General features: G+C 42.9%; 1 protein-coding gene across 2 annotated transcripts in view; it reads right to left on the reverse strand.

The window, feature by feature from the left end:
- LOC140726121 (exocyst complex component 6B-like) overlaps positions 1–26913 on the reverse strand; it is an 835898-nt gene that overhangs the window by 633347 nt on the left and 175638 nt on the right. For both annotated transcript variants that reach the window (XM_073042078.1, XM_073042079.1), the window contains one exon: positions 21769–21973. In XM_073042078.1, the coding sequence (XP_072898179.1) occupies positions 21769–21973 (205 nt within the window). The remainder of the gene's footprint in view (positions 1–21768; positions 21974–26913) is intronic.

The raw sequence follows: 26913 nt of genomic DNA on the forward strand, positions 1-26913 counted from the left end.
ATGTTTGACCAAGATATAGCTAACTCCCAGCACGCCAGATACAGTGATCAAACCAGAAGACTCTCGATTCACAGAATGGACTGAACCTTGGATTTGGAAAAGGCAAAAGGTGGAGGTGTGTGTTTCATGATAAACTCTTGTTTATCAGCTGTGGCAGTTTTGTCGAACCCGTGTTACCCTAAGCTTGAATGGACAAATGCCATCCATTCCATTTACCTAGGGAGTTCTCTTGCTTAATCCTGACCACAATTTACATACCACCAGCAGCTGACTATAATCAAGCACTCACAATGCTGCACGATGCTGTCTCAAACTAGAAACAGCCCATCTTGATGCAGTTCACATCATAGTTGGGGACTTCATCCAGGCTTGTCTGAAAAAACCCCACCCATTTACTATCAGCATATAACCTGTGGCACCAGAGGTCTCAACACACTAAATCACTGTTAGAATAAGATAAGGAATGCCAACCATTCCATGTCCAGACCCCATTTCGGTAAATCTGATCACTTGACTGTCTTTCCCCTACCTGCAGGCAGACAGAGGGGAAAGAGCAAAGGTCCAGAGCTCCAGACAACAAAAAATTGGTCATGGAAGGCTACGGGATTGCTTCGAGTCCATGGACTGGGCCATGTTCAAGGACTCATCTGTGGATCTGAATGAATACACCATGATTGTCACAGACTTTATTAAAACAGCTATAGATGAAGGTGTCTCCAGAAAATCATTCAGAGTCTTCCTCAATAAGAAGCCCAAGTTGATCCACAAGATTCGCAAACTTCTGAGGGCCAGATCAGAGGCATTCACATCTGGTGACCAACAAAGTTACAAGAGGTCTAGGTATGATCTTAGGAAAGCCAACTCACGGGGGAGGTGGCAATTCCGAACCAAATTGGAATCAATAAAGGATCCTCAACAGTTGTGGCAGGGCTTGAATGCTATTACCTGTATCAAAATGAAATCAAGCAACATAGGTGACAACAGGGCTTCACTCAGATGAGCTCAATGCCTTCTGTGTTCGCTTTGACTGTCAAAGCATGGAGGAACTCTCACGGCCCCGATGATCTTGTGATTTCATTCTCTGAGTCTGATGTGCAAGCAGCCTTCAGGAGGGTGAACCCATGAAAAGCATACGGCCCAGATGGAGTACCAGTCCAAGTATTAAAGACCTGTGCTGAACAACTGGCTGCAGTATTCACTGAGATCTTTAACCTCTTGCTTTGGCAGTCTATGATACCCATATGCTTCAAGCGGACTTAACATATACCGGTGCCTAAGAACAATGTAGTAACCAGCCTCAATGACTATCATCCAGTAGCACTTACATCCACAGTGATGAAGTATTTTGAGAGGCTGGTGATGAAACATAACAACCCCTGCCTGAGAAGTGACTTGGATCTGCTCCAATTTGCCTACCGGCTCAACAGGTCCACAGCAGATGTCATTTCATTGGCTCTTCACTGAAACCTAGAACAGCTGGACAGCAAAGATCCATAGATCAGGATGTTCTTTATCAATTACAGCTCGGCATTTAATGCCATCATGCCCTCAAAATTAATCAATAAATTTCAAGAACTTGACCTCAATATATCCTGTGCAATTGGATCCTCGATTTCCTCACTTACAGATCCCAGTCATTTCAGATTGGCGACAACATCTCCTCCATGATCTCCATCAGCACAGGTGCACCACAAGGCCATGTACTTAGCCCTCTGCTCTACTCCCTTTACACTCATGGCTGTGTGGCTAAGTGCAACTCCAGTGCCATATTCAAGTTTGTTGATGACACCACTGTTGTTGGCCGAATAAAAGGTGGTGACAAATCAGCATATAGGAAGGAGACTGAAAATATGACTGAGTGATGCCATAACAACAACCCCTTACTCAATATCTGTAAGACCAAGGAGTTGATTACTGACTTCAGGAGAGAAAACCAGAGGTCCATAAGCCAGTCCTTACTGGAAAATCAGAGGTGGAGAGGGTCAGTAACTTTAAATTCATCGGTGTTATTTAGAGGACCTCTGCTAGGACCTGCACGTAAGGTCAACTATAAAGAAAGCATGGTAGTGCCTCTACTTCCTTAGGAGTTTGCAAATATTTGGCATGACATTTAAAACTTTAACAAACTTCTATAGATGTGTGGTGGAGAGTATACTGACTGGCTGTATCTCAACCTGGTATGGAATCACCAAACAGAAAATCCTGCACAGTAGTGGATATGGCCCAATGGTAGGGTAAAGCCCTCCCTACCATTGAACATTCTTGCACGGAGCATTGCCACATGAAAGTAACATCAATCATCAGGGACCCCCAACTCGTGGGACATGCTCTCTTCTTGCTGCTGCCACCAAGAAAGCACAGGAGCCTCAGAACTACCACCACCAGGTTCAGGAATACACACAAGAAAACAAATCGCAGGGCTGTGACATAAATATACTTTGATAATACATTTACTTTGAATTTTGAGCTTACAATAACTTGTATTACCACATAACTTTTCCCAAGTAACTCACCCAGTGAGTGCACCACTAATTGAACTGAATAGAACATAGAACTAAGAATATAGAAATCTACAGCACATTACAGGCCCTTTGGCCCACAATTACAGGTCTTTAAGAATATAGAAATCTACAGCACATTACAGGCCCTTTGGCCCACAATTACAGGTCTTTAAGAATATAGAAATCTACAGCACATTACAGGCCCTTTGGCCCACAATTACAGGTCTTTCAGCCGACCCCATAACCTACTCTAGAAACTGCCTAGAATATCCCTACTACATAGCCCTACTACATAGCCCTCCATTTTGCTAAGCTCCATGTACCTATCTAAGAGTCTTTTAAATGATCTGATTGTATCCACCTCTACCACCATTCAGCTGGTGGCATAGTGGCATCAGCGCTGGACTTCGGGGCAAGAGGTCCCAAGTTCGGCTCCCTTGCATGCTGGGTTGAGTGACAAGCTAGCAACTCAACCTCGTTTAAAAAAAGCCCTGCCAGGTTTCAGATGCCCAAGATACGCCGTACGATGAGCAATCACCAAAAGATCGGTGCAGAAAGTTTGTCATGACGGTGCCCCGACGACTCCACCAGGCAGTGCATTCCATGCACCCACCCACTCTCTGTGTGAATGCCTTAAAAGGCCTCCTGTTAAACTAAGATGCCAGAGTTAGAAAGCTGTGGGTTCAATAATGATAAGCACATGGGCCTCTTGCACAAACATAAAAACAACTCTGTATCTGTATTACTCTTAAGAATCTGAAGAACGCTTCCTCAATGCCCTAGACAGATCAGAACATACTCCAGGACAACATTCAATGCTACTGAGGGACTTGGGCTAACATTTTTGGTGACTTTATTAACCATTGTAACGATATGAGTTGTGCACCGTATGGACTGTGTTTTGCACCTTGGCCCTGGAGGAACCCTGCCGTTTAGTTGGATACATGTGTATGATTGGATGACAATTAAACTTGAACATGAACTTCAACTTAATCAGAACGATGACTCATAGAGTCATAGAGCCATAGAGTTGTTCTTCATTCTCCTGGTCTCTGCCCCATGATCTAAGCTCATGTGGGGCAACATGAGCCCTGGTTTTATTCATTCACTATGAGCCATATGATATGAAGTGGGCAATCATGGTCTTTCTATGACCACGACCGTATTTGGCAAAGTTTTCTGCAGAAGTGTTTTGCCATTGCCTTCTTCTGTGCAATGTCCCTACAAGACGGGTGACCCCAGCCTTTATCAATACTCTACAGAAATTGTCTGCCTGGTGTCCGTGGTCACATAACCAAGACTTGTGATCTGCACCAGCTGCTCATACGACCATCCACCACACGCTCCCATGGCTTCATGCGACCCTGATTGGGGGGGGGAACTAAGCAGGTGCTACACCTTGCCCAAGGGTGACCTGCAGGTTAGCAGAGGGAAGGAGTGTCTTACATCTCCCTGGTTTAGGAATTGACCAGAACTTACAAGTCTACTTTTGCTTTTATGAAGTCAGAAACGATATAAAATCAGTTACTTTCCAAAGAGTCAAGCAGCATGTACGCTGGCCCTTTAGCATAACTGGTCCATGATACCCCATCCAAGTTAGTCTCATTTGCCCATGCTTGGTTTATATCCTTCTGAACCTTACTTATCCATGTACCTGTCCAAATGTCGTCAAAACATTGCTATTGTACCTGCCTCAACCCTTTCCTCTGGCAGTTTGCTCCATATACCCACCAGCCTCTGTGGAAAAAAGTTGCCCCTCAGGATCCTATTAACTCTTTCCTCTCTCACCTTAAACTTATACCTTCTAGTCCTTCATTCCCCAACCCTAGGGAAAAGACTGTGTGCAATCACCCTATCTATACCCCTGACTGTGATGAGCCCTATGGGCCTCTGTGACTTCCCGTAAAGCAATGGACTTCTAAGTATCTCAAGCACCTGTATTTACTAACTATTGTTGGCTTAACCAGAGCAGTTAGGCCCTGGTAATTCCTGTTTAATTTTGTCAAGTTAATCATGACTGGCACGGGTGTCCCGCAATTCATAATTATTTAAAGGGGACTCTCGTTTAGCGCTGAAGCAGAGTCCTTTTGTGTTTGTGGGGAATGATTTGTCTCACGGTATCACTCAGTCTTGCCTCCAATGCTCTAGTGGTATTTCTATGTATAACCTCTTGTTTCCTTCTCTGCTTGTAGTCTATCATCCCTCCACACTGAGGTTGAGTTGTTGGCGCCCACTGTGAATGAGTTCCTCCACACCTGGTTCCAGTCCTGCGAGCCCACGCCATGACGCTTCATGATTTTATACATCTCTGCAAGATCACCCTTCAGTCTCATACACTCCAAGGAAAAACTCCCCAGCCTGTCCAAACTCTCCCTATAACTCAGTCCCTTGAATCCCAGCACCATCCTTGTAAACACAAGAGATTCAGCAGATGCTGGAAATGTTGAGCAACACACACTAAATGCTGGAGGACCTCAGCAGGTCAGGCAACGTCTATGGAGGGGAATAAACAGCTGATATGCTTCATCAAAACGTCAACTGTTTATTCGCCTCCACAGATCCTGCCTGACCTGCTGAGTTCCTCCAGCATTTTGTATATGTTGCTCAACACACTTATAAAACCCTACTGCCCTTTTTCCAGTTTAAAGACATCATTCCCACAGCAGACTGGCCAAAAATGAACACAGTACTTGAAGCACAGCCTTCCCAGCCCCTTGCACTACCACAACACTACTTCCTGACTTCTCTACTCAGTGCGCAACTGACAAAGGCCTTTGTGCCAAAAGACTTCTTTATCATCAACAAGGAAACTATGGATGAAACGGCATCGACATATCATGGGAGAGAGGTTCATCCGAAGAGCAGAGAGACATGGCTGAAGGTGACAAACACCAGAAAATCTGCAGATTCTGGAAATCCAGAGCAACGCACACAAAATGCCGGAGGAACTCAGCAGGTCAGGCAGCATCTATGGAATTGAATAAACAGTTGACGTTTCAGGATGAGACCCTTCATCGGGACTGGAAAGGAAGGGAAGAAGACAGAGTAAGAAAGTGGGGGGAGGTAGGGAAGGAAGAAGTACAACGTGGCAGGTGATGAGGTGAAACTGGGAGAGGGGAGGGAGTGGAGTAACAAGCTGGGAAGTTGACAGGTGAAAGAGATAAAGGGAAGGAGAGGGAGATCTGAAGGGACAGGACAGAAGGCCTTGGAAGGGGGAGAAGCTCCAGAAGGAGGTGATAGATATGGTGAGCGAGGGAAATGAGAATAAGGGATAATGAAGGGACAGGGGACATTACCAGAGGTTTATGCTTGAAGGTGAACCTGGAAGAATCCAGTTCAACACTAAAGCCTGCGAACCCAGAATGGCTTAAATTCCGTCTGTTTAGTATTACCAGACCTCCTAGTCAATCTATCACAAAACCACTTGAACAAGAAATTCATATGCACATATTTTCATCACTTTATCTGTCTCCAAGGTCACATTTGTAGTCTTTAAGACCAGTTAAGATGCCGATGTAAAAAAAATTACGGTTATTGCATCATTCACAATCTTAAGAAGCCCCACAGCATGTTATAGCCTGCTAAATATTTTTAACTAGGCAGAGCAGCAATAAAGCTGGCAGCCAACTTGCGTACGCCAAGATCCCATAACAGAAAAGAGACGACAACCAGATAATGTGTTTAATGATGAGGCGGACAACAGGTGTCTCGATTACTTTGGAGTTATAATCATCTCATTCCAGAGCTTAATAACAGCCCAGCACACCAGGGGAAAACTCCCTCGGTCCCCTTCAAAATAAATCTGTGGGATATATCACCTCTTCAGCTGGGGCAGTGAAAACTCGACCTCATGTTCACATCCCACTGAGAGACCACAGCTTCAGTGAAGCAATGGTTCACTGCAACTTCTTTACAGTACCTCAAAGATCTGACAAGGTGTTCTTTGAATGTGAAGCTTTTCTCCAAGTCAAGCATCTGGTTACACTGAGAGACTAGCAGCCAAATTCACATAAAAGTTAAGTGAACCAACATCATCACCCCCCTCTTCCAGACTATATGCCCAATATAGCCAACCAAACACTTTAGGCATAGGATCAGAGAGTGATAGAGTACTATACCACAGAGGCAGGCCTTTCACCTATATGGTCTGTGGAGAACTGTTAGGCTAGCCACCTCATTAAATTAGTTAGACTATAAGACCATAGTCACAGGAACATAACTCAGTACATCAAATCTGTTCTGCCATTGCATCATGGATGATTTATTATCCCTCTCAACCTCATCCCCCTACCTACCAGCCCCCCATAACCTAGGACACCCTGAGTAATCAAGAAGCTAGCATCCTCAATTTTAAATAAGACCCAATGACTTGGCCTCCACAGTAGTCTGTGGCAATGAATTCCAAAGATTCACCACCCTCTGGCTAAAGAAATGCCTCCTCATCTCTGTTCTAAAGAGACATCCTTCTATTCTAAGGCAGCACCCTCAAGTGCCAGACCCTCCCACGACTGGAAACATCCTTTCCAAGTCCACCCTATCAAGGCCCTTCAATATCTGGCAGATTCCAACCTCAGTGAGACTTGAAAAAGTTTTAAAAGAAAACAGTTTGCAATGTCACTTGTCTGGTTTATGTGAACTGCTGATATCACATGGCTATCCATCACAAGTGGTCCCAAGGACAGCTCACCACTAACCAAAACAACTTTCTTATGTAAGAGTTAATTTTTCTACAGCAATATAAACAATTGAAGTATTTTTACACTGTTGAAGCTGATTTGGAAGTTTTGTTCCGAGCTTGTCGTTTCCAGGAATACAGTGGTTTCACAACCCTGCCACCAGGAGACTACTTGAAGAGTACAACAAGATAAATGACAATTGCCGGCTTTTTACCAAATGTTGTAAACAACTCTGGATTCTCATATTTCCACCAAACCACACTCAGTTGTTTTCGAGGATCTGTGCAACAAAGGCAAGGTCATTTTGATTGTTTATATTTTACTGCCAGGTCAGAGGGATCAGGAGTCACTGAGCACCAGCCTTGCAAAGTAGTTGACAGGCTGAGAGGGGCAGGATCCTGACAGATGGAACCCCCCCCCCCACTCCCCGTCATTGCACGCCTCAAGAAGGCGGCAACCATAATGAAGGACCCTCACCATCTCTCTCTTCTCACCACCTCACCACATACCCACTTTGCGTTACATTGGGGAGGAGATAGAGAAGCATGAAGACCCACACTCAATGATTCAGGAACAGCTCCTTCCCCTCTGCCATTAGATTTCTGGGCTATGAAACCATGAACACTACTTGAGGAGGCTTGCAAGCTTCTGAGATGCCAAGAGTGATATCCTCTGGAGCTGACTCTAGATAGAGTCACCTATGGTGGTAAGGTCAAGGGGGGGGAGGGTTTCAGGCAAAGAGCAATCCAACCAAGACCTCAGTGGTGGGGCTGGCAGAAGATGATGAAACATCACAACAGCAGTGAAGGTGGAGGAAAGCTGCAGCAGTGAAGGTTTCACAGTCATCGTGTGTTCCATGCCACTGGACCCTGACCTCAATCTGTCAAGAACTGTGTGGATGGCTGCCCATGATTCAGCCTCCCCACGTTAGACAAAGTCATGCACAGGCGTTCTCCAATAAGGAATCCAACCCTTAGCAGAACATCATACTTCACATGAGTGATTGAAATACTACTGGTATTTTGTTAATATCGGAGTACATATGTCACCATATATAATCCAGAAATTCATCTTCTGGGGGGGCATACTCAGCAAACTATAGAATAATAACTATAGGAATAGTAACTAAATTAAAGATCAACCAGAGTGCAGAATAAAATGTGCAAATGTAAATAAAAATACACAGCAATAAATAACAGGAACATGAAATAATGAGATAAAGGGACCATGAAAGTGAGATCATTGGTTGTGGGAACATTTCAATGATGGGGCCAGTCAGTGAGTGTAGTTATCCCCTTTATTCAAGTGCCTGAGGGTTGAGGGGTAGTAACTGTTCTTGAACCTACTGGTGTGAGTCCTGAGGCTCCTGTACCTTCTACCTAACGGCAGGAGTGAGAAGAGAGCATCACTTGGGTGGTGGGGATCTCTGATGATGGATGCTATTTTCCTATGTCAGCGTTTCATATAGACATACTTGATGGTACCTGTGAAGTACTGGCCTGATTCCACTGCCTATTTATTTAATTTTGTAATTTACAGTAATTTTAACAACAAATTTCATGATATCTAATTTAGAGAGTCATACAGCACTGCAGCACAGAAACAGAAATCTCCCCTCATTCTCCTACGCTTCAGGAAATAAAGCATTAACCTATTCAACATTTCCTAATTCAGCTCCTCAAGTCCCAGCAACATCCTTGTAAATTTTCTTTGCCCTCCTTCAAGTTTTCTTGTAGGTAGATGACCAGAACTGCACACAATACTCTAGATTTGGCCTCGCCAATGTCTGTACAACATCTACATAAACTCTATACTCTATACTCAGTACCTGATTCATGAAGGCCAATTGCAAAAAGCTCTCATTATGTCCAAGGAATTATGGGTCTATATTCCCCAGTTTTTGTTGTATGGAGAGGGGAAAGGTTTAAAGGGAAATGAAGGGCAGCTTTTTCACACAGAAGTCGGTGAATCTATGGAATGAGCTACCAGAGGAAGTGGTTGAAGCAGATACAATAATATAATTTAAGAAGCACTTGGACAGGTATGTGGAGGCGAGAAGATTAGAGCGATATGGGCAAAATGTCAGAAATAGGGACTAGCTGCCTGAGTATTGTGCTTGGAATGGACAGGTTGAGCTGAAGGAACTGTATATGTATCATTCTACGACTCTATGACAGAAATCTGACAGAAGGAGGGAGCACAGTTCAAAGCTGAAAAACCCAAAGCTTTACAACGTGCTGTTACTGCACTGAACTCAACTCAACTGATTTGACGTGTGTTGTTCGCTCTCTTTTTGTAGTTTGCAGAGTTTGTTGCTTTTTTTTTGCACGTTATTTGTTTGATGTTTTCTTGAACTGGTTCCATGGTGTTTGTTTCGTAGCTGCCTGAAGGAGGACGAATCTCAGAGTTGCATTCTGTGCACATACTTTTATAATAAATGTACTTTGAATCTTTGAAGTGGTAAACAAGATGACCTCAAGCATGCTCCACCATTCAATAAGATCATAACTGACCTCATTATTTCTTAACAACTCCTTCCCTACCATCAAAATATGGTTATATGGTTATTGAAAGGTTCAAGTTCAAATTTATTGCCATTCAACCGCATACGTGTATACCGCCAAACAAGACAACATTCCTCCAGACCAAGATGCACAACACAGTACATATAACTCACACGCAACACAAAGTAATATTACCACTAATATATTAACAAATAATAAACAGTATAACGCTATTGGTGCTTCATAAGTGATGAGACCAGGATAGTGGCAGAGAGTTCCGTACGTTCACAGCCTTGGGGAAGAAGCTATTTCCCATCCTAACAGTTCCAGTCCTAATGCTACAATACCTCCTACCTGAGTCTGCCTCAACCTTGAAACACTGAACGATTGCATCAAAAGCTCTCTGACAAACAGTATACTATTCCAATGATAAGGTGAATGGAGTTGTTTCTTGCTGCAGACGTGTGGTGGAGATCATTCCAATTGGTTGCATCATAACCATCATAAGGTTACCCCTCAGTTTTCTAACCTCTCTGAAGGCAGTGGATTTGCCACAACTGGAATACAGGCATGTCACCAAATTTGGTATGTCACCAAAGACTCTTGCAAATTTCTATAAATGTACAGTGGAGAGTATTCTGACTGGTTTGCATCACAGCCTAGTATGGAGGCTCCAATGCACAGGATCAAAAGAGGCTCTGTAAAGAGGGTTGTTGACTCAGCCAGCTCTATCACAGGGTCACCCTCTCCACAGTCAAGGACATCTTCAAGTGGTGCTGCCTCAAGAAGATGTCATCATCACTAAGGGCCATCACCATCCGGGACATCCCCTCCTCTCATTACTACCATCGAGGAAAAAGCACAAGAACCTGAATACCAAAGGTCAATAATTCAGGAACAGCTTCATCCCCTCCACCATCAGACAGCTGAATGATCTATCAGCCATTGAACACTAAACTGTTATTCTTTTTATGCATTATTTATTTATATTGTAACTACCTGATGGGAAGCGGAAGAAGAGAGAATGTCCAGGATGGAAGGGGTCTTTAATTATGTTACAACACACACAAAATACTGGTGGAACGCAGCAGACCAGGCAGCATCTATAGGAGAAGCACTGTTGATGTTTCGGGCTAAGACCCTTCGTCAGGACTAACTGAAAGAAAAGATAGTAAGAGTTTGTGTCCTTGTGTTTGCGTTTAATTATGTTGGCTGCTTTAGTTAGGTAGTGAAAAGTGTAGACCAAGGCCACAGAGGGGATGCTGGTTTCCATGACGTGCCGAGCTGTGTCCACAATTCTCTGCAGTTTCTTACAGTCCCAAGCAGACCAGTTGACATACCAGGCCGTAATAGAATACTTTCTGTAGCGCATGTATAGAAATTGGTGAAGGCCAAAGGAGACATGCCAGATTTTTTTTAGCCTCCTGAGGAGGTAGAGACACTGGTAAGTTTTCTTTGTCAAAGTGAACATGTTGTGCCAGAATTCCTTTCAAATGGCGTCCTAATCCTGCTCTTCTTTTCTCCTGTCCTGGTACTATGGGGTATGAGCGAAATTGTTGTGATGTTATTAATGAAACAATATATACAATGTGTCAAGATTTACAATTCAAGATTCAAGTTTATTTGTCACATGTATATTGAAACATACGGTGAAATGCATCATTTGCATTAACAACCTACACAACCAAGACTGTGCTGGGGGCAGTCCACAAGTGGCACCACACATTCCGGTGTCAACAAACCATGCCCACAATGCTCAGCAGAACAACACAAAGCTTAACAAGCAACAAAACCACAAAGTAAAGACAAGCCCTGTTCCTTCCTTCCATCGCCAACCTTCAACCTTCAACCTCCATCAGACATGGACCTGAGCCTGCAGGCACCAGATATCAACCTGCCCAGAAACTCTAATGGTAAAATCTTTTTAAGCCTGCCCCATCCTGAGCTCACGCATACTTCGACACACTATACTTTTTGTAAGGTAAAAAAATACTGATCCATCTTCCTCAGTAATAAAGACAAGCTATGCCTTTCACCCTGAAACTCAATCTTTAAACAACAACAGGCTGTGACCTCTAGAGGATTCGTTGGTTCATTATGTGCTGCGTTGTATGACATGGACTATCATGGTCTTTCCATGATCATGATTGTTCTTGGCAAAGTTTTCTGCAGAAGTGGTTTACCACTGCCTTCTTCTGGTTTGTGTCTTTACAAGATGGGTGACCCCCAGCCATTATCAACACTCTTCAGAAATTGTCAGCCTTACGTCAGTGGTCGCATGACCAGGACTTGTGATCTGCACCAGCTGCTCATACGACCATCCACTGCCTGCTCCCATGGCTTCACGTGACCCTAACCGGGGGGTGGGAGGTGTAAACAGGTGTTACACCTTACCCAAGGGTGACCTGCAGGCTAGCGGAGAGAAGGAGTGTCTTACACTCCGCCAGTCATTCTGGAGGGTGCTCCCCGTTTAATAACATCATGCCTGATGTCATCTTGAACTGTATCTTCCTGCCTGATCCACATTGCCTTCAAACCCCTTGTACTCCAAAAATCTCTGTGAGTCCTCTGGTTGAGTTGGAGGCCCAATGTCTGCAAATCCAAATACGCTGGGAGCTGGAAACGGCTGTGCTACGGCTGCAGGACTGTGTATTTGTGTGGGTGGGTAAGAAGGAGCAACAGGACTTGATATGTTGTTCTGTTGCTTGTTCAGTTTTACTATGCTCTGTGTTGTTCTGCCGATATTGTGGGTATGTGCAGCGACACTTGGAGGCTGCCCTCAGCACATCCTTGGGTGTGTTGGCAGTTAACGCAGGGGACGCCTTTCACTGTATGTTTCAATGTACGCTTGATAAATCTAAATCTGAGTCTGAATCTTGAGTGTCTCCATCTAAGCCTTGATCATGATTAATGTCTCCATCTAACTGTCTCCATGGGAGAGAATAAAGGAGAGAATAGCAAAAATCCACGATTCAAAGAAATTCCTCTTCATCTCGGTCTTAGATCAGTGACCTCATTCTGAAACTCAGTACTTTACATCTTGATTCCCTCAAGGGGAAACATCTTTACAGCAACTACACCATCAGCCCTTTACAGAACCAAATGCATCTATCAGATCAGCTCATGTGAGTACAGGCCAAAACTTCTCCAACAACCCTTAATCCCAGGAATGAACCATGAACATTCCCTGGAATGCCTATCACAAATGCGCCTCCCTGTTTAAAGACTCAAGACCAGTACTGCACAGTACCCCAGGTGAGATTTCACACAGATGCAGCAAGACCCTCTCCTTGGTCCCCGGGACAAAGACTGTGCGTTAACCCTACCTATAACCGTCATTATTGAATACACCTCTGTAAAGTCACTCCTCAGTCACCTACACTCCAAAGAATAAAGTCCTAGCTGCCCAACCTCTCCCTCGAGAGCTATAACTCAGGCCCTCGAGTCCTGGCAGCATCCTCGTAAATTGTAAATATACACCACACTCTTAAAAATAAAAGTCAATAAGATTCCCCTTGCAAAAAACATTGTCTTCACTTTCATTATTAATTTAAGACTGTTTTGTCATCTTAAAATTCTTTTACAGGATATGGGCTTTGCCAGCTAAGCCTCATTTATTGCCCATCCCTAGTTGCCCTTGAGAAGGTGGTGATGAGCTGCCTTTTGAACCGCTGCAGTCCCTGAGATGTAGGTACACCCACAGTGTTGTTACAGAGGGAATTCCATGATTTTGATCTAGTGACAATGAAGGAACGGCAATATGGTTCCAAGTCAGGATGGTGAGTGACTTAGAGGGGGATTTCCAAGTGGTGGTATTCTCAGTGGCCACTTTATTTAGTACCTCCTGTACCTACTAAACTGGTCACTGGGCGTACATTCATGGTCTTCCACTGCAGAAGCACATCTGCTTCAAGGTTCGATGTGTTATGCATTCAGAGATGCTCCTTTACACACCACCATTGCAACGTGAAATAATTTGAGTTACTGTCACCTTCCTGTCAGCTTGAACCAAACTGGCCATTCTCCTCTGATCTCTCTCATTAACAAAGCTTTTTCACCCACAGAACTACCATTCACTGCATTTTTTTTTGTTTTTCACACCATTCTCTGTAATCTTTAGAGACTGTGTGTGAAAATCCCAGGAGATCAGCAGTTTCTGAGATACTCAAACCACCCGTCTGGCACCAACAGTCATTCCACCGTCAAAGTCACTTAGATCACATTTCTTCCACATTCTGATGTCTGATCAACAACTGAACCTCTGGACCACATCTGTATGCTTTTATTCATTATGTTGGTTCCACATGACTGGATGCTTAGCTATTTACATTAACAAGAAGGAGTACAGGTGTACCTATTATAGTGACCAATGAGTATAATTTCCCACCTTCTGCCTCCTTTTCTTCATAAAAAGAGACATCTCAGTTCCATCATCATGCTTCCTAATAGCATATTAAAAATCTGTATTTTGCAGAATCAAAGGGTAATGATCTAGTTCTCAGGGCAGATGAGAAGGATTTTTTGTACATACAGTGAACTGGCACTATCATTAATATCTGCCTGAAGTCTGACAGAAGACGATACCATGGTAACTCTTTCAAAGAGAAAGTAGGCCAGGATTTGAAAAGGACTCGTGGAGGAACGTGATCAATTGGAAGAATGGAATCAATGGAGAGCTAAGATTAAAGATTAGCTTTATTAGTCACATGCACATCAAAACATACAATGAAATGTGTCATTTGCGTCAAAGACCAGCACAGTCTGAGGGTGTTGCGGGGCAAGTGTCATTAAGCTTCTTGCGGCAATATGGCCTACCCACAACTCACTGACTCTTACTATCCTGTGTGAGAAGAAACCGGAGCACCAAGAGGAAACCCAGAAGGTCACAGACAGAATGTACAAACTCCTTAGAAACAGCGATGGGAACTGAACCTGGGAGGCTGCCGCTGCAATATCATTACACTAACCTTTATACTGCAGTGCCACCTGTCTTCATCGAATGTCATACACGATGGACAGACTGCTCTGCTGATGTGTTATATGACAAAAATGAATCAGTCGAAGTAAGTGGTCACTCTCAGAACATATTTCAGATTGCCCATTACCATGCACGGTGACAAGCTCAGCAGACAATGTTGCTTATAATGACAAGAAGTAGTGTTATGATATCATCTCCACCGCCTAATCCCAAGTGAACATCTTTAAAGCAGTTTATTTCATCAATGGTGCTCTTTCTAGGAGCTTTACCGGCCATTGAGTATATTTAAAGTAGAGGTCGATAGGTTTTTGATTAATCAGGGTGATAACGGTTATGGGGAGAAGACAAGAGAATGGGGGTTTTAAGGGATAGCAAACCAGCATATATCAAAAAGTGGAACAGACATGCTGGGCCTAATGCCCTAATTCTGCTCCTATGTTTTATGGTCTAAGACCACACTGAATCAATCCTCTGAGAACAGAAACATTATACTTGAAAATAAAAATTAAAGGCCAACTGTGCATTAAGTTTCTAAGTGCAACTTGGTTAATTCTTGATGTGCAATTCAGCAAACAGACAAAACAAAACTATTTTCATACAACAGTGAATACATTTACATGGAGTGCAGCATCCATCAACAAAGACCCCACCATCTTCGTGCAGCCACTATTGGGCAGGACACACCAGGAGCCACACCACCAGATTGAGAAACAGTTACTGCCCTACCACCATCAGGCTCGGAATCGGTGTGGATTACTTCACTCAGCACTACTCTTACACTGATCTACAACCTACTGACTCACTTTCAAGTTCTCTTCTGGTTGTTTGTCAGTCTCTTTGTTTATGTATTGTTTTTCTGTAAATGCCTGCAAGAAAATTAATCTTAAGGTAGTATATGGTAACATATACATAGTTTGATAATAAATTTACTCTGAACTTTTGAATAGTGGTCTGTGGCTGGGCTCAAATTTTTGATGGGTTTATTTAGTTATTTATCTTCTTTAGAGATACACCACAGTTCAGGTCCTTGAACAAGTTCATGTTGCTCAGCTACACTCACGTCACAAATTAACCTATTAAGCAGTATGTCTTTGAAAAATGTGAGTAAACCAGAGCACCTAGAGGAAACCCACACAGTCACTGGGAGAATGTACAAACTGACTTACAGACAGAGACAGACTGAACCCAGTCCACTGGTGCTGTAATAGTGCTACACAAACCACTACGCTACCTTTGTTGACCCCTAAAGTTGAAATTAAAGTTGGATCGTGAAAAGATGCTGAGTAGAAATGGTTCTGTCACCTTTTACAAGAATAAGTTAAAATGTGAATGCAATACTTTGAGAGGATGAGGGATGTAAATGATGGGGAAATAGAAATTTCGCTGCTCAGGGACATCTTCAAGAACCGTGCAGTTATTTCCTAGATAAAATTCAACATCCCACCTCTACCACAACACGCTCCAGCCTTGACCTTTTAACAGTGATCCTGAATGTATTGAGTGTGACTTGTTTCAAATTCATTAACTTCAGAATCAGGACAGCTGAAGTGGGAAATGGGAAATGTTCCGAGGTCCAGCCCACTGGGAGGTGGAATAAAACTAGGCTAATTTTTTTTTTCATTTTAAACCCTGACGTCAAGCAGATAAAAGAGATTTTCATATCCATCTGTGTGGTTTACATTCAGTCTCAATCCCATTGTGTAAACTAGGCTCCTGGTGCAATAATTTCAGAAAGAAGAACAAAGAATAATGGAAAAGAAAACAAAGTTTACTTAAACACTTTGCAAAACTTCAGGATCTCCAAATGTATGAAACAATCACTGAGGTATAGAACATAGAAAACTGCAGCACACAACGGACTCTTCGACCCACAATGTTCTCATCTTCTCCGAGAACAATCTAACCTTTCCCTCCCACATCGCCCTCCCTTTTCCTATCATCCACACACCTGTCTAAGAATCTCATAAATGTCCATAATGTATATGGCTCTACCACCACCCCAGCAGAACATTCAACACATCCACCACTCTCTGTGTGAAAAAACATACTTCTGACATCCCTCACTCCCATACTTCCCTCTGATCACCTTAAAATTATGCCACCTCGTATTAGTCACTTCCACCTCGGGAAAAAGTCTCTGGCTGTCCATTCTATCTATACCTCTTCTCACCTCGTACACCCTGTCAGGTCACCTCTCATTCTTCCTCACTCCGAAGAGAAAAGCCCCTAGCTCACTAACCTATCCACATGAGACATGCTCTCTACTAAAGAGCAGATCCTATTACAATGATGACATAGGACATAGAACATATAACATAGGAGATAGAACAAACAGCATCGAACAGTGAAGCAAGTACAGGTCCTTTGGCCCAAGATGTTGTGCTGACCTTTTAACCGAATCCAAGATCAATCTAATGCTTCCTTCCCACATAGCCCTCCACTTTCCTATCATCCATTATTTCAATTCATCCATCTTTAATCAATCCTTTTATGTTGTAATGCAGGAAATAAGACAGACAACAAGTGCACAGCGAGTTCCCATCATCAGCGATGGATTAAAGATCAGATCATTTATTTTAATGATATTTTGGTAACAGATATTGAGCAAGATATTGGGATGGCCTCTGGACCACTTCTTTAAAACAACATCATAAGTTCTTCCGCATTCACCAAAAAGAATACCATCATTCCCACAATCCTCGGCCTCTGTACCTCCCTCTGCAATTGGATCCTCGACTTCCTAACCGGAAGACCACAATCTGTGCAGATTGGTGATAACAATTCCTCCTTGCTGACAATCAACACTGGCGCACCTCAGGAGTGTGTGCTTAGTCCACTGCTCTACTCTCTCTATACACATGACTGTGTGGCTAGGCATAGCTCAAATACCATCAATAAATTTGCTGACAATACAACCATTGTTGGTAGAATCTGAGGTGGTGACAAGAGGGCATACAGAAATGAGATATGCCAACTAGTGGAATAGTGCCACAGCAACAACAGACACTCAACGTCAGTAAGATGAAGGAACACATACCAATCCTCATAAAGGGATCAGAAGTGGAGAGAGCGGTTAGCTTCAAGTTCCTGGGTGTCAAGATCTCTGAGGATCGAACCTGGTCCCAACATATTGATGTAATTATAAAGAAGGCAATACTTTACTAGGAGTTTGAAGAGATTTGGCATATACACTCAATAGCTGTACCATGGAGAGCATTTTGACATCACTGTCTGGTATGGAGGGGCTACTACACAGGACCGAAAGAAGCTGCAGAAGGTTGTAAATCTAGTCAGCTCCATCTTGGGTACTAGCCTACAAAGTACCCAGGACCTCTTTAGGGAGTGATGACTCAGAAAGCCAGCGTCCCGTTTTTAAGGACCTCCAGCACCCAGGGCCGTGCCCTTTTCTCACTGTTACCATCAGGTAGGAGGTACAGAAGCTTGAAGGCACACACTCAGCGATTCAGGAACAGCTTCTTCCCCTCTGCCATCCAATTCCTAAATGGACATTGAATCTTTGGACACTATCTCACTTTTTTTTAATATACAGTATTTCTGTTTTTGCATGTTTTTTTAATCTATTCAAAATACGTAATTGGTTTACTTGTTTATTTATTATCATTATCATTTTTTTCCTCTGCTGGATTATGTATTGTATTGAACTGACGTGCTAATTTAACAAATTTCATGTCACATGCCGGTGATAATAAACCCGATTCCAATTCTGATTCTGAAGAACAAGAGCAGAAATAATGAAGGGTCTCCATCTGAAACGTCGACAGTTCATTTCCCTCCGCTGATGCTGCCCGACCTGCTGAGTTCCCGAGTGTATTTTATGTTGGTGCATGATCTGTTATTTCCTGGCGAATGGTAACTGTGCACGGGGCAGTATTTACACAGCATTCACTACAATCACTGTTTATTAATCGGAATCGTCTCAACTTTCCTGTTTGGTTGAACCCAAATCACACCAACCCTACTCATATGTGGCCTTCTCAGTGCTGAGTCATGTGGCTGTTAGCAGAGTTAGCTACAAGCTAAGTTTGAATATGAGCCCTGGCGAGATGGTTGCATACATATAGTACTGTACAAAAGCCTTCAGCAAATATATATAGCCAGGGTGCCTAAGACTTTTACGCAATACTCTATATATAAATAACATTATTGTAGCTTAGATTATACTTTATGTCTTGCACTGTACTTCTGCCACAAAATAACAAGTTTCACAACCCATGCCAGCGATAATAAACCTGATTCTGATTCCGTCTCTCTCCACCGCTGATGCCTCAATGTAGACTGGCACATTTCCTAGCTGACGATCCTCATTAAGAGCTGCAAGTTGTATAAAAACTAATATTACCTCAGAAATAAAAACAGAAAACATTGAAATTCTGTTTCTATTTCAGACTTGCAACATCTGCTGCCTTGCTGCCTTATTTTTGCCTTTTTAGCACCATTTCAGCATTAATTGGTGACCATCGCTCAATAAAACCAGTCTTGTTTTCACAAGCCAGGAGTTTGGCATCACGTGATGACGCAGGTCACACATAACTGGAGTTGCCAGGAAAATCAGATGTTTAATCAGCAGCTGCTTTAAAAATAATACACATAACATAAAAATAGGACAAGACGGCCATTCAGCCCTTTGCTCCATTCAATCACTTTAAAAGATTGTGGCTTCTTGTGAGCTACTTAAAACCCATGATGTTGTGCCAATCTTGTAAGCTACTCTAATCAGGCTAACCTTCCGATCCATATAGCCCTCCATTTTTCTATCATCTATATGTCTACCTAAGAGTCTCTTAAATCTCTAGTGTAGGTATCTGCCTCCACCAAGACACCTAGAAGGCTGTTCCACACACCACCATATTCTGTATAAAAAACAACCTCTGATATCTCACCTAAACTTTCCTCCAACTGCCTTACAATTATGCCTTCTTGAATTACGCATTTCTGCCCAGGGAAAAATTCCTCTGGCTCTCCTCCTGATCTATACCTGTGAACATCTTATATACTTCCATCGGGTCACCCCTCATCTTCCTTCGCTCCAATGAGGGAAGCCCTAGCTCACTCAACCTCCCCTAATAAGACATGCTCTCTAGTCCAGGTAGCATCCTGGTAAACATCCTCTGCACCCTTTCTAAAGCTTTCAATATCCTTCTTATAATGAGGTGACCACAACTGAACATAATACTCCAATTATTAGGGTTTTATAGTGCTGTAACATTACCTTGTGGCTCTTGAACTCAATGCCATGACTAATGAAGGGCCCTCAAACCATATGACTTCTTCATCACCCTTTCAACTTTTGTGGCAACTTTGAGGGATCTATGAATGTGGACCCCAAGATCCTTCTGTTCCTCCACACTACCAAGAATCCTGCCATTAACCCTGTACTCTGCCTTCAAATTCGATCTTCTAAAACAAATCACTTCACACTTTTCCAGATTGTACTCCATCTGCCACTTCTCAGTCCAGCTCAGTTCTGCAACATCTCCTCCACAATCACCATCAGCACAGGTGCACCACAAGGCTGTGTGCTTAGTCCCCTGCTCTACTCACTTTATAATTATGACTGTGAGGCTAAATACAGCTTCAACGCCATATTTAAAGTTGCAAACGACACCATTGTTGTGGGCTGAATCAAAGGTGGTGATGAATCAGCATTAAGGAAGGAAATTGAAAGTCTGGCTGAGAGGTGCCACAACAACAACTTCTTACTCGATATCAGCAAAACCAAGCAGCTGATTATTGACTTCAGGGGGAGAAACCCGAAGGTGCCTGAGACAGTCCTCAATGGGGGATCAGAGGTGGAGAGAGTCAGCAACTTTAAATTCCTCAGTGTTATCATTTCAGAGGATATGTCCAGGATCCACCGTGCAACTGCCATTACAACGAAGGCATGGCAGCCTCTGCTCTCTTAGAAGTTTACTAAGATTTACATGTCATCTAAAACACTGACAAACTTCTAACAGTGGAGCATACTGACTGGCTGCATCACAGACTGGTATGCAAACACCAGTGCCCTTGAATAGGGGGGGGAAAAACAAAAAGTAGTAGGCACAGCCCAGTCCATCACAGTTAAAACCTTCCCCACCACTGAGCACATTTACAAGGAGTGCTATTCCAGGAATGCTACATCCATCATGCTCTCCCACCATGCTCTCTTCCCATTGCTGCTATCAAGAAGGAGGTACAGGAGCCTCAAATCCCACGTCATCAGGTTCGGGAACAGTTATTACCCTTCAACCATCAGGCTCTTGAAGCAGAGGGGATAATTTCACCCACACCAACTCTGAACTGATTCCACAACCTATGGAGTCACTTTTAAGACCCTACAACTGGTGTTCTCAATATTTCTAGCTTAATTAGTTGTTATTATTATTATTATCTTTTTTTCTGTTTTTTAATTTGTTAGATCTTCTCTGTTGTTCTATTAATTCTACTGTGTTTCTTTCAATTCACAGTGAATGCCCACAAGAAAATGAATCTCAGGTTTGCATATGGTGACATATATGTTCTTTGATCATTGAGCTTTGCATCCTGTCAATATCCTGTGGTAATCTATTACAACCACTATCCTTTGTGTCCTCTGCAAACTTAATAACTCACCTTTCCACCTCCTTATTCAACTCACACTCCAGCTACTGAAATTCAGAGGGGTTGCAGACCATAGGTCCCACACCACCCGGTTCAGGAATATTTATTACCCTACAACCATCAGGCTCTTGAACCAGAGTAGATAACTTCAACTCTGAACTGAACTCTATGGACTCACTTTCAAGGACTCTACAATACATGTCCTCAGTATTATTTATTGACTTACTTATTTATTATTTTTTATTTCACAGTTTGTCTTATTTTGCACATTTGTTGTTTGTTAATCTTTGTGGGTAATTTTCAATGCCTTTTTTGTATTTCTTTGTTCTATTGTAAATGCCCACAAGAAAATGATTCTCAGGGTTGGCATATATATACTTCGATCATAAATTTACTCTGAACTTTGAACTTTTAACAGTAGGTCACATGTAACCTGGCATTTCTTGCCCAGTCACTGACCACATCCATTGATCTATTGATGATGTGTTCTGGTGTCCAGGTAGACTCACCTGCTTCATTGCCGCCTCTCCGATTTTGTCCGAGTGCTTGCGGATGCTCTCGAGAAAGTCCTTCAGGTCGGACATGGAGACTTCCTTAATCTCCTCCCTCAACCTGGGGATGTTCTCCATCATGATCGTGCAGAAGCGGTAAGGATTCACCCGAGGCAAAAACGTGTGTTCCATATACTCCATAATCTTCAGTGCAGGGTAGTGCCTGATGGGAGAAGGGGGCGGAGTGCAGCAGGGAGGTTGAAGGGATGAACGAGGGTCAGAGAGAAGTATTGGAGTGAAGGAGAAAGCGAATGAGAAGAATGAATAATAGGGGAAGCAAAAAAGAAGCCAAAGGAAAAGAGGAAAGTGAGAAAAAGGGGCAAAGATGAGCCAAAGAAAGAAGTCAAAGGAAAGAAGAAGGTGCAAAAGAGGGGCAGAGATGAGGCAAAGGAAGAGGCCAAAGGAAAGAAGGAAGTGGAAGTGAGAATGAGGCGGAAGGGGAGAGGAAGGCGGAGAAAAAAGAGTGAATTCCATTAGTAAATGGAAATCAACACATGATTCCACTACTAGGTACATTCTCCCCTCTCCACTGCTCTTGCCATTTCTCTCAGCAGCTCCCAGCTCCATGCTTCCATCTCTGTCTACTACTCTCCATCATATAGCAAGTTCCTTATGCAAAACCTGCCCTTTCGCCTCATCCCTTCCCACCATCTAGGGATGTAGGGAAGAGATTCACTCTAAGCTAAACCTCTGTCCCCAGTGTTCACATTATGACTTCCTCTGCACTGGAGACACAGTATGTAGAATGGGTGATGGCTCTGCGGAGCACCTGAGCTTAATCCATAGGAGAAAGATTATCTTTATTTGTCACAGGTATATCAAAACATTGAAACATACAGTAAAATGAGCTGTTTGCATCAATGACCAACACAGTCTGAGAATGTGCTGGGGGCAGCCCACAAATTTCACCACGCTTCCGGTGACAACATCATATGCTCACAATTTACTAATACCAGTATGTCTTTGGACTTCCTCTGGGAGGAAACCAGAGCACCTGGTGGAAACCCAGGCAACCTTGAGGTTTGTCTCCTTGCAGGCAGCTACAGAACAAAGAAACCCTATACAACCCATTAAAAGAAAAGAAGACAGTCAAACACTCTGTGTGCAGAGAGAAAAGAAATTATTCTTGTAAAGTATAAAAGTAAGCAAATAACATTCAGAACTGAAGTTCACAAAGCCAGGCATCACTGCAACCCATTCACGTCTATTAGACGCAGGTCACAGCACACAGATGAGTAAAGCTTGTGGAACAGCAAACTGTCCCTCGCCTCCACCCCCAACATGCTGACCAATTAATGTTATGGCAGCTCATTCGTACACAGATGAGTCTGCCAAGAGGATCATCGGGGGTCACCCTCCTCCCTGTTCCTGACATATACCAGGAGCATTGTGCACGAAAGGACTGAAGCATTGTTGAGAATCTCTACCACCCATCCCACAATCTCTTTGACCCATTACCATGAGGACTAGGACTGTCAGACCGGATAACAGCTTCTTCCCTCAGGCTGTGAGACCAATGAATACCCACCATCGAGGTCTCGTCACTAGGACGACAAGCTGTTTACTGTTTACCTGTGCTGTGCACTTTACTACAGACATTTTGAATTATAATTTACTAACTTAGCTGTGGTAATATTTTGTTTTATGTGCTGTGTGTGATAAATGTTTTGTGGGTGCACGGTGATCCAGAGGAACACTGTTTCATTTCCTTGTATATACGTACAGTCAGATGACAATAAACTTGAACTTGAACAGGGTGTTCATAACCCAGTAATGGCCTAGAATTGAAAAGTAAAAGTTCAGGCAGCATCTGTGAACAGAAACAGAACTGAGTTCTAAGCAGCCTGGCTGCAGTGGTTAGTGGAAAGTTTTACAGCGCCAGTGATCCGTGATCAGGGTTCGATTCCCATCGCTGTCTGTAAGGAGTTTGTACATGCTCCCCATCACCACATGGGTTTCCTCTGGGTATTCCAGTTTCCTCCCATATTCCAAAGTCGTATGAGTTAGGGTTAATACGCTGTGGGAATGCTATGTTGGCGCTGGAAGCCAAACAACGAAGTAACTTTGAACTTTGAATCCTAATTCTCCCCAATCTCTTTCAACTCCATGCATAGAGTTGGTGTGAGTGAAATTATCCCCTCTGCTTCAAGAGCCTGATGGTTGAGGGGTAATAACTGTTCCCGAACCTGATGACATGGGATTTGAGGCTCCTGTACCTCCTTCTTGATAGCAGCAATGAGAAGAGAGCCTTATCTGATGCTCTGTGCCTGTGATGCTGCTGCAAATAAGTGTTTCATTGCACCTGTGCACACATGGACTTGTGCAGATGATAATAAATTCGACTTTGACGTCAATGATCTTTTATCAAAGATAGTCTCCTTTTTGATTTCAAATTGCTCCACATGAATCCACCTGAGAGGGAGATTTGCTTTCAGGAAATCAAGATGATAAGCTCAGGCAGAAGAATGTGACATAAAATAATCAAAAAAAAATTAAACAAAGACTGGCACAATGCAATTTCTTTTCAAAAGACAGATAAAGATTAGCTTTATTTGCCACATTTTATCAAAACATTGAAATGCGTTTTTTGCATCAAATCAAATGTTCCTACAACCAATTATCTCACTTAAAGTACTCTTTATCTCGTTATCTCATATTCTCATTATTTATTGCTATATATATTTGCATTTGCACAGTTTGTTGTCTTCTGCACTCTGGTTTATCTTTCACTGATCTCGTTATAGTTACTGTTCTACAGATTTGCTTAGTACGCCCACAGGAAAATGACTCTCAAGAGTTGTGTGTGGTGACATAAATGTACTTTGATAATAAAATATAATTTGAACTTTTGAACTATGAAATCAAGTCTAGCAAGGATAACGCTGGGGTAGCCATGTTTTCAGAGTCAATGTAGCATGCCCACAACTCACTAACCTTAACCATACGTCTTTGGATTGTGGAGGGAAACCGGAGCACCAGGAGAAAAGCCATGTGGTCATGTGGAAAAGCACAAACACCTTACAGACAGCAGCAGGAACTGAACCCAGATTGCTGATCGCTGGCACTATAACGGCTTTACGCTAACCACTAAGCTACCCTGCCGCCCCAACAAGGCAAAAACAAAGCGAATGATGCATTAATTTCTCCTAAAATGTGGTAGGAACTTAGCAGCTCAGGCAGCATTGATGGAGGGAAATAAACAGTCATTATTTCAGGCCTAGATAAGTGATTGTGGAGAGGATGTTTCCTATAGTGGGCACAGCCTCAGAGTACAAGGGTGTCCCTTGAGAACAGAGATGAGAGGAATTACTATACCCAGAGGGTGGTGAATCTGTGGAATTCATTGTCACAGGCGGCTGTGGAGGGCAAGTCATTGGTACATTTAAAGCGGGGATTGATTGGCTCTTGTTTAGTCAGGGCGTCAAAGGTTACAGGGAGAAGACAAAAGAATGGGGTTCAGAGGGATAATAAATCAGCCATGACTGAATGATGGAGCAGACTTGATGGGCTGAACGGCCTAATTCTGCTCATATGTCTTCTTGGCTGAGGCCCTCAATCAGGAATGGAACAGTTGGGGTGAGGAACCCCTCAAATAATGAAAGGGTGTATCATCTCAGGGGACCACGTGAGTGGCAATGGTACAAGGTTTGTGCGTTTTTATTGACTTTACACAACCGAAGGCAACAACCATGAATATAAATGTTTTTGCTCTTTTCCTTCCTTCCAGAATCACAGGGGAGTCTGGTCAATTGGGCCATTGGTTCATCGGGGCAGAGACTTATTTAGGACAACTTTTAAAGAACAAAAACTAATTGATTCCCTTCATTTATTTGGGACACTGTGCCGCTTACTTGGGACAGGAGACTGTTGCCAAACAGTTTCTAACTTGATTCAGTCACATGTGCTTGTGTGGCTGTTAAACAGCACACTGCGCTTAGAGCAAACAGTTTTTGAATAGCATCAGTTGCATATGTTTGTGTTCAAAAAGTAGTGATTTTTGTCACTGAGAATTGGCAAGAAATAAGCAGTAAGACAATTCAGAATGGCTTTGCTCACTGCAAAGCATTCAGGCTTGCAGATGCCAGAAAAGCCATGAATGAAAATGAAGTTAGGCACTACAAAGTATTTGAAGATATTGACAATCATCATGAATACTACAACGAAATGAAGATTTGGAGGATGCAATCATTGCAAGCATTGTATGAAGGCAGTCCATTATCTGCACTGGGTGTCTGCACTAATTTTGTTCCTATACATTCAGCAGTGTATTGGTTCTCTGTCGTAAGACTATAAGACTATGAGACATAGGAGCAGAATTAGGCCTTTCAGCCCATCGAGTCTGCTCCACCATTTCATCATGTCTGATCCCGGATCCCACTAAACCTAAACCTTCCTTCTCGCCATAACCTTTGATGCTCTAACTGATCAGGAAACTATCACCTTCCACTTTAAATATACCCATGGACGTGGCCACCACCACAGTCTGCGGCAAAGAATTCCACATATTCACTACTATTCTCTGGAGAAAATGATTCCTCCTTCTCTTTGTTCTAAAAAGTCGCCCCTCAATTTTGAGGCTGTTTCCTCTAGTTCTGGATACCCCCACCATAGGAAACATCTTCTCCACATCCACCCTATCTAGGCCTTTCAACATTCAGTAGGTTTCAATGAGATCCCCATGCAGTCTTCTAAGTTCTAGTGAGTACAGGCCCAAAGCTGCCAAATGCTCCTCATGCGTTAACCCTTTCATTCCCAGAATCATCCTCATGAACCTCCTCTGGACTCTCTCTAATGACAACACATCCTTTCTGAGATATGGGGCCCAAAACTGTTGACAGTACTCCAATTGCAGCCTGACTAGTGTCTTATATAGCCTCAGCATTATTTGCTTGCTTTTATATTCTACTCCCCTTAAATATATGCCAATATTACATTTGTTTTCTTTACCACAGACTCAACCTGTAAATCAACCTTCCGGGAGACTTGCACAGGGACTCCTACATCCCTCTTCACCTCTGAGGTTTGAATTTTCTCCCCATTTAGATAATAGTCTGCACTATTGTTCCAAAATGCATTATCATACATTTCCCAACACTGTATTCT

This window comes from Hemitrygon akajei, chromosome 4 (genome assembly GCF_048418815.1).
Source record: "Hemitrygon akajei chromosome 4, sHemAka1.3, whole genome shotgun sequence".
In the NCBI taxonomy this organism is placed as follows: domain Eukaryota; kingdom Metazoa; phylum Chordata; class Chondrichthyes; order Myliobatiformes; family Dasyatidae; genus Hemitrygon; species Hemitrygon akajei.